We start from the raw sequence: 14,260 nt of genomic DNA, 5'->3' as shown, positions 1-14,260 counted from the left end.
CTGACTTTACAAACATGTTACATTAACTTCTCCTGTGAAATACTCCTCCATTCCCCCAAACCTCCTTTTGCAGCCTTCCCTAATTTAGAATGGGATTTCCCAGTCCTACAAATCATAGGCACTATCCTATGTTTTTACGATATGGCACAACAAACTGTAACAGTAGCCCACTGCACCAAACATTTTGCAGTAATTCCAATAATAAACTGTGCAAGATGAGACAATTAATAGAAACTGATTTGTCAATAGTTTTCCTTTTGTACAAGTATAAATTAATTTTCTGTACTTGATTTCATAGGAACTCGAATGGTTTCTCTCTCTCAATAAGATCATCCCTCATTCTTCTAAACTCTAATGAATGGAAGTCTAACCTGTTTAGCCGTTCTTGATAAGTCAACCCCTTCATCCCAGGAATCAGCCTAATGAATCTCTTTTGAAATGCCTCCAATGCCACTATAGCCTTTCTTAAATACAGGGACCAAAACTGTACACAGTACTCCAGGTGTGGCCTCACCAGCACCCTGTACTGTTGTAACGAGACTTCCCTATATTTAAACTCCAACCCCCAAGCAACAAAGGCCAAAATTCCATTTGCCTTCTTAATTAGTTGCTACACTTGCATGCTAACTTTTTGTGTTTCATGCACAAGAACGCCCAGATCCCTTTAAGCTGTGCTTTTTTGAGGTCTCTCTCCATTTAAATAATAGTTGGCCTTTTGATTCTTCCTTCCAGAGTGCATGAGCTCACATTTTCCTACATTAAACTCCATCTGCCAAGTTTTTGCCCACTCACTCAACCTATCTATATCCCCTTGCAGATTCCTTATGTCCTCCTCACATGCCCTCCCACCTATTTTTGTATCGTCAGCAAATTTGGATATATTACACTCTGCCCCCTCCTCCAAGTCATTAATATAGACAGTAAATAATTGAGATCCTAGGACTGATGCTTGTGGCACTCCATTAGTGACATATCAACTCACACCAAGTCCTACTCATTCATTTCCCTTGTGCTCACTGACCTACAATGGCTTCTGGTCCAGCAGTACCTTGATTTTAAATTCTCATCCTTGTTTTCAAATTCCTCCCTATCTCACTAGTCTCCTACAATCCTCCGAGAACTCTGCCTTTCTCCAATTCTGGCATCTTGTGCATCCCCTATTTTCATCACTCCACCATTGGCAGCCATGCCTTCAGTTGCCTTGGCCCTAAGCTCCAGAATACCCTTCCCAAGTCTCTTTGCCTCTCTCTCCTCCTTTAAGACACTCTTTAAAACCTAGTTCTTTGACCAAGCTTTTGGTCACCTGTCCTAATATCTCATATGGCTGTGTGTCAAATTTTGATTGATAACACTCCTGTGAAGTGCCTTGGGACATTCCACTACATTAAAGGGACAATATAATTGCAAGTTGTTGTTAGACTAATACGTCTATAATTTCTGACTTTATCTCTCCTACCCTCCTTGAATGATGGAGTGATGCAGGCAATCTTCCAAAAAATCTCTTAATTCAGGAATTGTCTCCTTGGGTTCGAAGATCATGACTACAGCATCTATAATTACCTCACCTACAACTTTTAATACAGTGGAAACCATCAGATCCTGGAGATTTGTCCGTCTTCAGTCTCATTATTTTCACCATTATAATTTTTTAAAACTTACATTAAATCTAACAAGTTCCTCCCCTTGAATTATTTTTTAGTTCTCTGCAGATCTTTGGTGCTTTATCCTCCTCCTTGAAGGCCAATACAAAGTAATTATTTAGCACGTCTGTCATTTCCTTAATTACAATATCACAAGCATCTATCTTTAAAGGACCACTATTACCCACAGCCACCCACTTTCTCAATGTATTTGTAAAAAAACTTTCATGTTAACCTGGATAACCCTCACAAATATACTCTCCTATTCCCTCTTCGCAGCTCTCACTAATTTTTTTTAAATCCCTTTTCTGTTCTTCATATCTGTCCGAGTTTCGGCCTGCACTATTCTTTTGCATTTGTACAAGCCCTTTCTTTTAGTTTTATACTATCGCTTCACTCGATAAATGCAAGTGTTTCTTGTTTCTTTTCTTTTTCTTTACAAGTCCACGGTACAGACTTCAGCGTCAACTATGCTAGTGCATGCCCAAATCAACCTTTGAAGAGCAGATCTCTGCCTACCTTGCTGGAGACTTGTCTGCAGATGGTTGACAATTGCTGTGAGTATGGTCGATAAATTCATCACTTGGGAACACTGAGCAAGACCAAGTGTAAAGAGTTCATTCCAACAAGCGCGTACCAAAGCTGTATTATTGTCTGGCCTGTGGAAAAAATAACTATTTAAAATTCTTAAATCTGTAATTAAAATGTGACAAAGAACTAAAATTTTTTCACAAATCAACTATACTTATTGATTAATTTCTATATTTAATAAATTCTAATATCCTACTGAATCCAATGGCTCATTGAGTAAATGTAGCACTGATCTTTATAGATTGGAATATTCCAGCTTTGATCCCTGCTTTAAGGCCACAATTCAACAACTCGTTCTTTATTTCTTCCACTCCACCACTTGTGATCACTCTGAAGTAATTGCAGCCTGGCCCTTGGGAATTCAGTCCTGAATTCTCTTTACATTCCTACCCCCAAAAGCCTACTAAACCTTTCAACTGTGCTTGTTCCAAATGATCCCACTATAAGGTTTTCCCCAGGCCTCCAATGCCAAATAATGATCAAATGCAATTTAGTGACAACTCTGGCTAATTTTTCCTACCTCAATGGAAACTGGCTCTCTCTACTTGCTGGTTACCTACAGTGACAGGGCTGACATCAGCAACTCAGTAGCATGGTGACTTGGAAAAGGAAATTCATGTTGTATTACTGCAAGTTAACAATCTGCAATGGCTCACATGATACACTAAAACATCCCCTACAAAATCCTACTTATATAGCTAGGTAAAGGAAAGTTTAAAAAAAAACACAATTTGGAAGATTATTTATACAAGTACATAGGACAAATTGTTTCCTAAAGGTATGCAATGGGGCATAAATTTGCTTTTAAATAAACAGCTGTCTGTTTTTAAAGCGAAAAATTGAAAACATTTGTCTATATTAACAGATTTGTTCATTTAACTCCCAGACTTTGGAACCCCTCTCAGAACAGACCCCCATCCTAGTACTGCTGGACTCTGAGCTTCTGAGTTCTAAGGACTGCCCCCAGTACCGATACGTCAATGTCTCTGGTAATGTTAGCTGGCATAAAGCTATCATTTTTATAAAACCTCCAACTCACCAAAACCATTACTGTAGATCTGCTTGTACATAAAATAGTTTTCAGCTAGCACATGCCCATAAGAACTCAAAGTGTGATACTTTGTTAAAGATGTATTAACAATTTTAAAAAAAGAAAAAGTAAGTCAAACACCTATCTGGAGCCTGAAATTTACAAGCATTGATTCTTTCCCCGTGAATAATCTTAGCTGTTACAAGAAACTGGATCAAGTCATCAGGAGCAATGGAATGAGAGGGACAGACCAGATTTGCAATTAAACATCAGTACCACATATTACATCCCATGCCATCATTACACATCACAATAAGTACTAAATGGCAAACTGGAATACAAGATTGTTAAAAATAAATCACTAACCCAAGAGCCTGGAAGGCTGGAATAGACCTTGCCCAATGCATGGAGAGGAATAGTAATCTTGATGCAGACTCACAGATGTAGTGCACATTCAGGTATTCTGGCATAGGTGATGGCATAGTTAGCTGCAGATGGAAAGATCAAGACAGTTGATCATCAGTCAGAACAGCTTCCTTGTATAGTAGAGGAATTTCAGTTTTCAATTAGCAACACTACCATGTTATCCTTTACAGTTGTTCTGTCTATGCCTCATTTACTACTAGATTTGGGCTGTTTGAATAGGCATTTAAATCAATTACATCATTAATGCACATCATGTTATACCTTGATTTGACAGTTTTTAAAAAATATTTTGCTTTTCTTCCCACACACAAAATGTGTTTTGTCTACTTGTAGCTGTCACACAACAGACATGGTCATCTGTCTCAGGATCGCTGTGTAATAATTTAAATGTTCACCTTTAGAAGGAATGCCTTTAACATAATGCAATGCTGCACACACCAGTTCTTTCATTCCACAGCACTAGGTCTTATCCAAGCAATATTAGAACTCATACCTGCTGGTTCATTGCTAGCAACCACTACCCCAGAACTCAATCTGTCCATTGAGGATTTTAAACAGCCGAATAAATTTAGAATAAAAACATTAGATTTGAAAAGATCAAACCAAGGTTTCAAAAAATGAAATAAGAGGTGGTAAATGTTCAGTGGTTCAAAAGATGATAATTATTCCCATGGTAATAAAACAGAAGACTAATGATCATTCAATTCACAATTCAGCTGCATGTGGAAAATTTTTTGAACAATCTTATAGATTAAACTTCGGGGTTAGCTGAGGCCATTTAAAATCTAGAAACTGTCTCTCTACTAATACCAATAAAGGATGTGTCGATCATGAAAATCCAGAAAAAATTACTAGGTTACTAACCCATTATCAGCCAGTCGTTTCCCCTAACAATTAGGGAATTGAAATAGTTCAGGAGTGCTCAAAGTTTCTGTGGCTGAAATTCTGGTGTCCCTGCTCCACTGCTAGAAGACTGACTACGTGGGACTTCCAGCTCCCTACAGCCACAGACAGGATTTTAAATACACTCAGGCAGGACACATGACACCTGTAAATGCACATTGCAGTAGACACCACTAATTAGGCAGCAGAAAGGGGGAGCTGCATCCATCTGTTCCACTAGGGGAGCCTGGAGGCCCTTTGTGGTATAGTAAGGCAATCGATACGCTCCAGGATCAAAACCTTGCTTACGGCAACGGCTGGAGCCATACCGAGGAGGCATCAGTAGGATTGATTCAAGATTTCAGCTGGCATGAGCTCAGATGAGTCCATAAGGATCAGCCATGGCTCAGCAGCAGCACTCTTGATTTAGTCAGAAGGTGGTGGGGTCAAGTCCCATTAGAGACTTGAGCGCATAATCGAGACTGACACTTCAGTGCATTACTGAGGGGGTGCTGCACTGTCAAGAGATGCCATCTTTTGAATGTAGCATTATACCACGGCCACGTCTGTCCTCTCAGGCAGGTGCAAAAGATCCCATGGTACTATTCGAAGAGCAGATTATGCCCTGATGTATGTTTATCCCTCAATCAACACCACCAAAGCAGATTATCTGTTCAATTTTGTGAAATCTAGCTGTGTGCAAATTGTCAGACACTTTTCCCTAAATTGCAACCACACTTCAAAAGTAATTAATTGACTATAAAGCGCTTTGGGATGTCGTGACGTCGTGAAAGGTGTCAGAAATGTCAGTTTCCTTTCTTTCAAGTCAGAGGTGTCATCTTTTGGATGAAACTTTAAACCAAAGCCTCATCTGTGCCTATCAGATGAAAGTAAAAGTACCTATGGCACCACACTGAAGAGTAGGGGGGAGTTATCCCTGGTATTCTGGCCAATATTTATCCCTTATTCAATACCACTAAAACAGATTACCTGGTCATCATCACATCACTGTGGGAGCTTGCTGTGCACAAATTGGCTGCCATGTCTCCTTTATTACAACGGTGATTACACTTTGAAAGTATTTCATTGGCTGTAAAGCGCTTTGGGATGTCCTGAGATCATGAAAGTCATGCGAGAATGCAAGTGAGCTCCCTATTTAAATCAAATCACTGGAACATAGGCTGAATGGCCTACTTCTCCTATCAAGCCTGCTCCGCCATTCAGTTAGATCATGGTTGATCATGTACCTCAATGCCACTTTCCAACGCTATCCCCACATCCTTTGATGTATGTCATTAGTATCTGGATATCTATCGATTTCTGTCTTGAAAATGCTCAATGATTGAGCTTCGATAGCCCTCTGGGGTCGAGAATTCCAAAGATTCACCATCCATTGAGTGAAGAACTTCCTCCTCATCTCAGTCTTAAATGGCCTATTCTGAGACTATGTCCCCTGGTTCTAGACTCACCAGTCAGGGAAAACCTTTAATTTTTGTCCTTTAATTCAGGGAGGTTACAGAGGAGATCATTCTGCCTCTCCCTGGCAACGTATTACACCCTCAGATGACACGGGACACAATTAATTTAAATTTTCTTGCTGTTCCATTGCTTTTTTTTTTGGATTCCTGAAAATATATATCCTAAAAGCTGAATGTTGTTGTGGCTTTCTGGACAGATTCTCTTTTAATATAAACAAAAATAGTGCTTTGCAATCAAAATGATAATGTTTTTCTTTAAGTAGTCATTTTGTTAGTACAACTGCAAAACTAATCACAATACAACATCAAATCACAAAACAAAAGTGAAATACTGTGAATGCTGGAAATTTGAAATAAAATGAGAAAGTGCTGGAAATACTCAGCAGGTCTGGCAGCATCTGGGCAGAGAGAAAGAGAGTTAACGTTTCAGATTGATGACCTTTCATCAGAACTGGCCAAGGTTAGAAATGTAATAGGCTTTGAGCAAGTGAAGAGGGTGGGGGGGGGGGGGGGGCAAGAAAAACAAAAGGGAAGGTCTGTGATAAGGCAGAGGGCTTTTGTTCTTCTTCCCCCCCCAACCTTTCACTTGCTCAAAACCTATTACATTTCTAACCTTTGCCAGTTCTGATGAAAGGTTAGAGACCTGAAACGTTAACTCTGTTTCTCTCTCCACAGATGCTGCCTGACCTGCTGAGTATTTCCAGCATTTTGTTTTTATATCAAAATAACAAAACAGGTCAGTCATTTTTTGTAACTAAATAGCAACAACTTTATGCTCTTAAGTTCTCTCCCTTAACCTCTCCACTTCCCTCTCCTCTTTGACCAAGCTTTTGGTCACCCTACCTATTCTTTTTTTACATTTATTCATTCATTCACTCACAGGAAGTGGATGTTGCTGGCAAGGCCTGCATTTATTGCCCATCTCCAATTGCCCTCGAGACGGTGGTGATGAGCTGCCTCAGTGAGCCACCTCAGTCTGTCATAGTGTTTATTTTTGATACAATTGAGTTGTTTGCTAGGCCATTTAAGAGGGCAGTAAATGGTCAACCACATTGCGGTGGGCGTGGAGTCAAATATAGGTCAGACTGGGTTCAAGTAAATTAAATTAAATTCCCTGTGGTTATTGTCACCTGAAGTTGTAGTAGGCTGCCAGGTTCAAGCAGAACAACCTCCTCTGTAAACTCTGTAAAGGGCGTTAGTGAACCAGTAGGATTTTGAGGACAATCCGATAATGTCACCATCACCATTACTGATGCGAGCTTTTTATTCCAGATTTATTAAATTAACTACATTTAAATTCCCCAACTGCCATAGTGAGATTTGAACTCATGTCTCTGGATTACTAGTCTGGTAACACAATTAACTATGCTACCATACCCACATCTTTGGCTCAGTGCCCATTTTCTTTTGCTGTACACCTCTGAAGCACTCTGGAACATTTTTCTACATTAAAAGACACTATATAAATAAGTTATTACCTTTACATAGAATTACATTGAAATCTACAACACAGAAACAGGCCAAATGGCCCAACTAGTCTATACCAGTGCTTATGCTCCACATGAGCCTCCTCCTACCCTACTTCATCTAACCCCATCAGCATAGCCTTCCATTCCTTTTACCCTTCATCTGTTGATCTTAATTTCATCTATGCTATTTGACTCAACCATTCCCTGCAGTCGTGAGCACCACATTTATTAATTTATTCAAATGCAAGTACACAGTAAGACGTTAACTATAAACAAATGGATTGGGGTTTTGGAATGCTGAAAAATGGTTCAGTATAAAAAAAAGCTGCAAGGAAACCAGAGGATTTCAGTCTACCCAGCATGCAAGGGCAACAGGATTTCACCTATTACATGTCTGTTAGAAAGGCAAAGAGAAAATATGTTCCATTATACAAATCAGAAAGTGAAAAGGTGTCATAAAACTTTCCATATAAAATTCAGAAAATGTATGGTAATAGACCTACCTGAAGCCTATAAAACACCAGCTAAAGCTGTGCAAGTGTAAAGAGATTCAACATCCCGTGTCAGAATAACATGAACATAGATGCACATAACCGTACCTTGAAAGCGACATGCACATCACTGAGAAGAGGACCCTCAATCTCGACAACGGGAAGGGACTGCTCTCCACTAATTAGCTGGATGTTGGTGCCTGAAGTATCCATGCATTCTGCCGAGTTCTGAACAGCTTGCCCCTCTGCAGGGTTTAGTGCTTTTGCGAGTGTATCAAATGCCCTGAAATACCAACAGTCAGAAAAAACAGGTACATTTTATCCAAGTAATGTTTCCAGTCACATTTCTGGTCTACAGATTTCACGTAATCGATAATATATGAAAACGACTTGGGAATAAATCAATTGATTGAAGAGGCCGACCAGTGCTGCAGCTAACATTTGTAACTACGAAGTTTATACTTCACCAGCATAATTTTAGAATGACAGTGAATGTTTGGTGTACATTTGACAGAAGTGCCCTGGATTGCTTTATTTTTTCACGTGCATTTGAATTACTTTCAAGAGGAAGCAGAACTGTTCACACATTTTAACAAGGTTATACGATTTCCAAAATGAAACTAGCATCCCACCCTGACCCCTCTATCCTTGATCTCCTACACTGTACTGACAAAGCTTAACAAAAGATCGTAGATCAGCCCTCAACTTTCGATTAGGTATTTTACAACCTTCCAGACTCAACATCGAGTTCAAGAGTTACCGATCATATCCATTGCTCCCATTTTTACAGACAGCAGCTGTTAGGAACGATTCTGTTATTGCCATTTACACCTCCTCTAAACCCATTTTCATTTCTTTTCCTGTCCCATTACCATTTCCTCTTGTTTGTACCATCACCCCTTTTGTCATTTAATCTCTTCTGCCTTCCACTCTTATCACAGATCTTCCCTTTTATTCTTTCCTCTTTTCCCTGCCTCTGTACTTGCCTAAAAACTGTTACGTCGCTAGGTTTTTCAGTTCTGGGGATGAAAGGACATTGCCTAAAATGTTGGGCTGAATTTTATAAGCCAAACAGCCGCTGCAATTCCAAGCGCGGCGGATCATTTAAATAGCCGGGGTGGGCCGCCCACCTCGATCACGTGGAGGGGGCGTGCTGTCCATCCCCGACAATGTTATCAGCTGCCTGTGCGCAGGCACTGACGCCGTTTTTAAAGGGCTGTCAGCCCTACCAACAAATTTAAATATTTAAAGGGAAATGGAATTAAAATAAATACATCTCTTTTGCCCTTCTCCCATCCCTTAATAATTAAATTATTTGCCCTTCCTCCCCCCCAAAACACTTACCTTTACCATTTGACCTCCCCCACCAAAACTGCACAAACTTTCAACTTCAACCCTTCCCACCATTCCCTAAACCCATGACGCTAATTTGACCCCATTTCACCCCCCACCCCCGGCACTGAGAAACTTACCTCCCTCTACCCCAAGTATTGCGCCTCGTTTCCCCGGACGGGGAGCCAAAGGTGCGAGAGCGCTGGCCACCGGGATGAAGATCGTGGCAGGACAGCAGCAGGCGACAGGAGATTAGTTAATTCACTTATTCTAATTTATTTAAATTGCAGTCCCATCGCCGAGCAGTGGGGGTCCTGACACGAGGCCTCATCGCTGCTGGTAATATTCGGCAGGCCCTGCCAGCGCCGGGGTGCGTGGCGGGCCTCATAAGGGGCCATCGTCAGGCTCCCTACCACCCCCCCCCACGAATCCCTACGTCAAGGGATCCTTAAAATCCAGCCTGTTAACTCTGTTTCTCTCTACATAGACGGTGTCTGATATGCTCAGTATTTCCAGATTTTCTGCTTTTATGCTGCTTTAGCATTTGTTATGCCCTATCAGATGATAATTACCTTGTAATATCACTGGCAGACTGATCATCTTGTTGCATTTCTGATAAAGAAGCATCTCCATTACTTAAGGCATCAATCCCTGATAAATCAGCACTACTTTGGGACAGATCCTTGGATTTGCTTAGGTTTGCAAGTGATGTTACCACATTTGCCAAAGTGCTTAAATCACCTTGACAGGTTTCAGCCTGAAACGAAAAGCACTGGTTATGAAGGTTTGTTTATCCGAACACAGGACTTATAAGACACCATCGAATTGACAGTTAACTGGACCATATCTCACCTTGTTCTCAGCTGAGAGTAGCACAGCACTCTCTGTCTTCAGCAGTGGTTGTTGTATATTAACCAGCATTCCAGGTTCCAGAAGACCTGCAGGCCTTTTTGAAACAAAAGTGGAAGTATTTGCACTTGTATAATAAACTCTTATAGTCCACTCTCTTCAGCAATCAATCAAATTTCTTTCCAAGCACCACCACTTCCACTTAGACTCTCTGCTGTCACCAGTGCCCCTCCCAGAGCCACAATGAGAATACGGGGAGCGCAGTGCCTTCTTCCCAACTCTTGGGTAGCTTGGTACTCTGAATAAGTTACAAAAGCAAAATACTGCGGGATGCTGGAAATCTGAAATGAAAACAGAAAATGCTAGAAATATTCAGCAGGTCTGGCAGCATCTGTAGAAAGAGAAACAGTTAACATTTCAGGGCGATGACCTTTCATAACTATTCTGACAAAAGATTATCGACCTGAAATGTTAACTCTGTTTTGCTCTCCACAGATGCTGCCTGACCTGCTGAGTATTTCCAACATGCTCTGTTTTTAACTCTGAATAAGTTGGCTAGTTTCTGTGAGTAATCTCATGAGTTTCCGTCTTCCAACATGTACAATAATGAGAATGTTACAATGGTTCTCTTCAAAATTAGATTTTGCTTCCAAATGTTTGCATAGAAATTAGGAAGAATATCAACAGTAGCAAGTGTATAATTCTGGGCAATGAACCTGTTGCAAGTCTCTGGATTGTTTGCTTCATTACAAATGTCTTCTCTAAAGAGGCCTTACCAACTGAACCATCTTGAATATTGCGAGCATTCTTTAACTTCATACAGTACTTATGTTAATAAAGGCACAATTATTTTTTTCAAATCGGAAACCCACCCCCACACCACTTTTGGTCTTCTCAGTATCTAAACTAGACTGGTGCTGCTATCATTGAGTTTTTTCCAGATTTTACACTGTACATATTTAATGTGGTACCTTGCACTTTCCTTGTCTGTTACAAAGGTAGGTGTTGCAGCTAAAGGACTCCGCAGATCCTTCCGGATATAAATCTTTTCAGTCGAGGCTGCACAGTTTGCAGACTTTTCTCGTGAAACTTCAATTGGTTTCCGTTCACACTGAACAGCTATTGAAAAGTAAACAGTATCATAAAGGTTTATACAACTACTATTTTATGTTTAGCGAGTGAGTGGGCTTAAATCATTTGGACGCTCAGTCCTTCACTTACAATCCTGCTTCATCCCCAGTGCCAGACACCTCTGCAGACGGCAGTACTGGCAACGGTTTCTGTGGTGTTTGTTAATGACACAGTCTTTTGACCCTCTGCAGATATACACCAAGTTTTTCCTTATGCTTCTTTTGAAGAAGCCTTTACAGCCTTCACAGCTCACCGCCCCGTAGTGGCGTCCTACAAAGTATGGAGAGGAGAGAAAATAAAATACTAGCATTCCAGTACAAAATCATAAGTAAGATAGGGGGAAAAAAAGACAATTACATGCGAACTAGAAGCAGGAGTAGACTATTCGGCCACTTGGGCCTGCTCCGCCATTCTATAAGATCATGGTTGATCTGTTTGTGGACTCAACTCCACTTTCCTGCCTGCCCCCAATACCCTTTGATTCCCTTGTTTGTCAAGAATCTGTCTATCTGTGCCTTAAAAACAATCAATGACCCTGCCTCCATCACTCTCCGGGAAAGACAGCTCCACAGACTCACGACCCTCTGAGAGAAAGAATTTCTCCTCCCCTCACTCTTAAATGGGAGACCCCTTATTTTTAAACTGTGCCCCCTAGTTTTAGTCTCTCCCACAATGGAAAACATCTTTTCACCATCCACCCTTTCAAGTCCCCTCATAATCTTATATGTTTCAATCAGATCATCTCTCATCCTTCTAAATTCCAATAAATACAGACCCAACATGACCAACCTTTCCTCATATGACAACCCTCTCATCCCAGGAATCAGTCCAGTGAATCTTCTCTGAATTGCTTCCAATGCAATAATATCCTTTCTTAAGTAAGGAGACCAAAACTGTAGATAATACTCTAGATGTGGCCTCACCAATGCTCAGTACAACTGTAGTAAAATATCTTTACTTTTATATTCCATTCCCCTTGCAATAAACGGCAACATTCCATTTGCCTTCTTAATCACTTGCTGTACCTGCATACTAACTTTTTGTGTTTCGTTTACTAGGACACCCAGATCTTGTCTCAGAGTTCTGCAATCTCACTCCATTTAAATAATATGTTGCTTTTCTATTCTTCTGGCCAAAGTATACAAGTTCATACTTTCCCACATTATATTCCAGTTATACTCTAGTTAACTAGAAATGGCAAACACTTGCAATATTTTACTGAAAAGAAAATGCTGCAGCAGATAGCAGGAACAGAAAAGTGTACAGATATATCATTGTACATGTTAAACGCCTCAGTCAGCTCCAGATAAACAGAGGTCTGGATTCAAGTACAACTGTGAATCCAAGCACAGAACTGCAGTGCTCCAAAGCTCCGGGCACTGTTGATCCAAGCACAAAATGTCAATCAAATTTTCCTTGATGTCAAATTTCACGACTCTGCAGTTTTAGAAGTTTAATCATTTAGGCTGAAAAAGAGACAAAGTATCCTGGCAACGAAAGATCTTCTGCATAGCAAATTGTATTTGCGCTAAGTTGCTTGAATGGTGAGTACACAATCAGTTTAAGAGACTACAATCAATAATCTTGTAACTTAGCTGAAAAACATAACAGCCAAAAACAAAAAATGCCCATTTCTTCAATTGTCACCCTGTTTCTCTCCCACTTCAATTCTTTGGATCTTGCCATTTTGCTTCCACTCTCTAGCCACCTCCCTCTCGTGCTATGCCTCCCACACTTAACGCTGTTGGCTCTATTTGACTCTTTCAGAGGATCTGAGAGTGGAATTTAGCACCAGGTAGTGGACTGCCAACAGATATCGAATCTCAAATCCGATTACTCTCTTTCCAAAGGCACTTATTACAATTCCCACCTCGTTGGTTGACAGCTCAGTCAATGAAATACGTGGGACCAATGAGATAAAAGAAATTGGGCTGGAAAGACCAATCAGATCTCTCAGAACAAATGGTGGAACACTGGCCAACAATGGACAGACAATTGTATTACAGATTTTCAAGATGGCTATGAAAATGAACATGAATCTGCCCTAAGGGATATAATTGCATGGCTAATTAAAACTACTTCATAGCCACTAAATAAAAGTTAGAGGTATTATTTCAGTGCAATCAAAAATTAACTCAAACAATTTTGTAAAAAATGTGTCAGATGAAAGAAGCATTTTCTTACCTGAAGCCCTGTCCCCACAAACTACACAAAATTCCAGTGGCGGTTTGATTGCACTTTGTTCTCCTGAAGCAGCGTCGGTCACAATCTAGAGGTGGAAATATAAATTCATTTCTTTTCCTCTTTAAATTGAATACAGTAAAAGGATCGATGGCCAGAATTTCTGTAGTGTTCTCCAGATTTCCTGCCACAACGTTAGCTGAAGTCCTGGAGAAACGTGGGAGTTTTGGCCAAAGTTATGATAGGGGATCGAGAAACCCCCTGTAGAAATCCCAGCCGGAAACATCCAGGTAGGCAGTTTTGAACATCGCAGGCAAAATTTTCTCACCTTAGTCCCTGCTAAGACAGCGGGACCATTAGCAAGTCGGCAACATGTTGAGCTCTGCAGCAGGTTTTGCATGGCTCTTTAATTGAGTCATGGCATTCGCATCCCACCTCCACGTTCCCTGGCCAATTAAGGACATTGGATGGGATTACCCGTCTATTCTGTCAAAGGAACGATTTCTAATTAAAGGGACCTCAGCATGGGTTACAAAGGTCAATTGAACATGGAGTTTCGAGGCTGCAGTCACAGGAATGGAGAGGAGACCACGGAAGGCTGTCCTCCGGGGCTCTCACTCTTACCTGGAGGTCATGCTGTGGGATCTGAGGGGCTGCGGTGAGGTAATCCTTCCCAAGGACAGGAGAAAGAAACAGGAAGTTAGCAGAAGTGCAGATGTGTGGTCCGAACAACCTGGAGACAGTGCACCGAGGATCCAGG

General features: G+C 40.8%; 1 protein-coding gene and 1 long non-coding RNA gene across 11 annotated transcripts in view; one reads left to right on the top strand and one right to left on the bottom strand.

Moving 5' to 3' along the window:
- LOC137384634 (nuclear receptor subfamily 2 group C member 1-A-like) overlaps positions 1-14,260 on the bottom strand; it is an 84,061-nt gene that overhangs the window by 13,126 nt on the left and 56,675 nt on the right. For 8 of the 10 annotated variants that reach the window (XM_068058787.1, XM_068058794.1, XM_068058796.1 and 5 more), the window contains 8 exons: positions 13,504-13,588; positions 11,410-11,589; positions 11,160-11,307; positions 10,192-10,285; positions 9,912-10,111; positions 8,116-8,290; positions 3,628-3,749; positions 2,160-2,299 (listed from right to left, as the gene is read on the bottom strand). In XM_068058787.1, the coding sequence (XP_067914888.1) occupies positions 2,160-2,299; positions 3,628-3,749; positions 8,116-8,290; positions 9,912-10,111; positions 10,192-10,285; positions 11,160-11,307; positions 11,410-11,589; positions 13,504-13,588 (1,144 nt within the window). The remainder of the gene's footprint in view (positions 1-2,159; positions 2,300-3,627; positions 3,750-8,115; positions 8,291-9,911; positions 10,112-10,191; positions 10,286-11,159; positions 11,308-11,409; positions 11,590-13,503; positions 13,589-14,260) is intronic. The other 2 variants (XM_068058795.1, XM_068058797.1) reach the window with 1 other exon arrangement.
- Positions 1-14,260, top strand: part of LOC137384636 (uncharacterized) — an 88,006-nt gene that overhangs the window by 64,263 nt on the left and 9,483 nt on the right. The gene's annotated exons all lie outside the window — the stretch shown is intronic.

The sequence above is a fragment of the Heterodontus francisci genome, chromosome 27 (genome assembly GCF_036365525.1).
Source record: "Heterodontus francisci isolate sHetFra1 chromosome 27, sHetFra1.hap1, whole genome shotgun sequence".
Classification (NCBI taxonomy): domain Eukaryota; kingdom Metazoa; phylum Chordata; class Chondrichthyes; order Heterodontiformes; family Heterodontidae; genus Heterodontus; species Heterodontus francisci.
The sequence above is the reverse complement of the archived record's forward strand: the minus strand, read 5'-3'. Positions and strand labels throughout refer to the sequence as shown.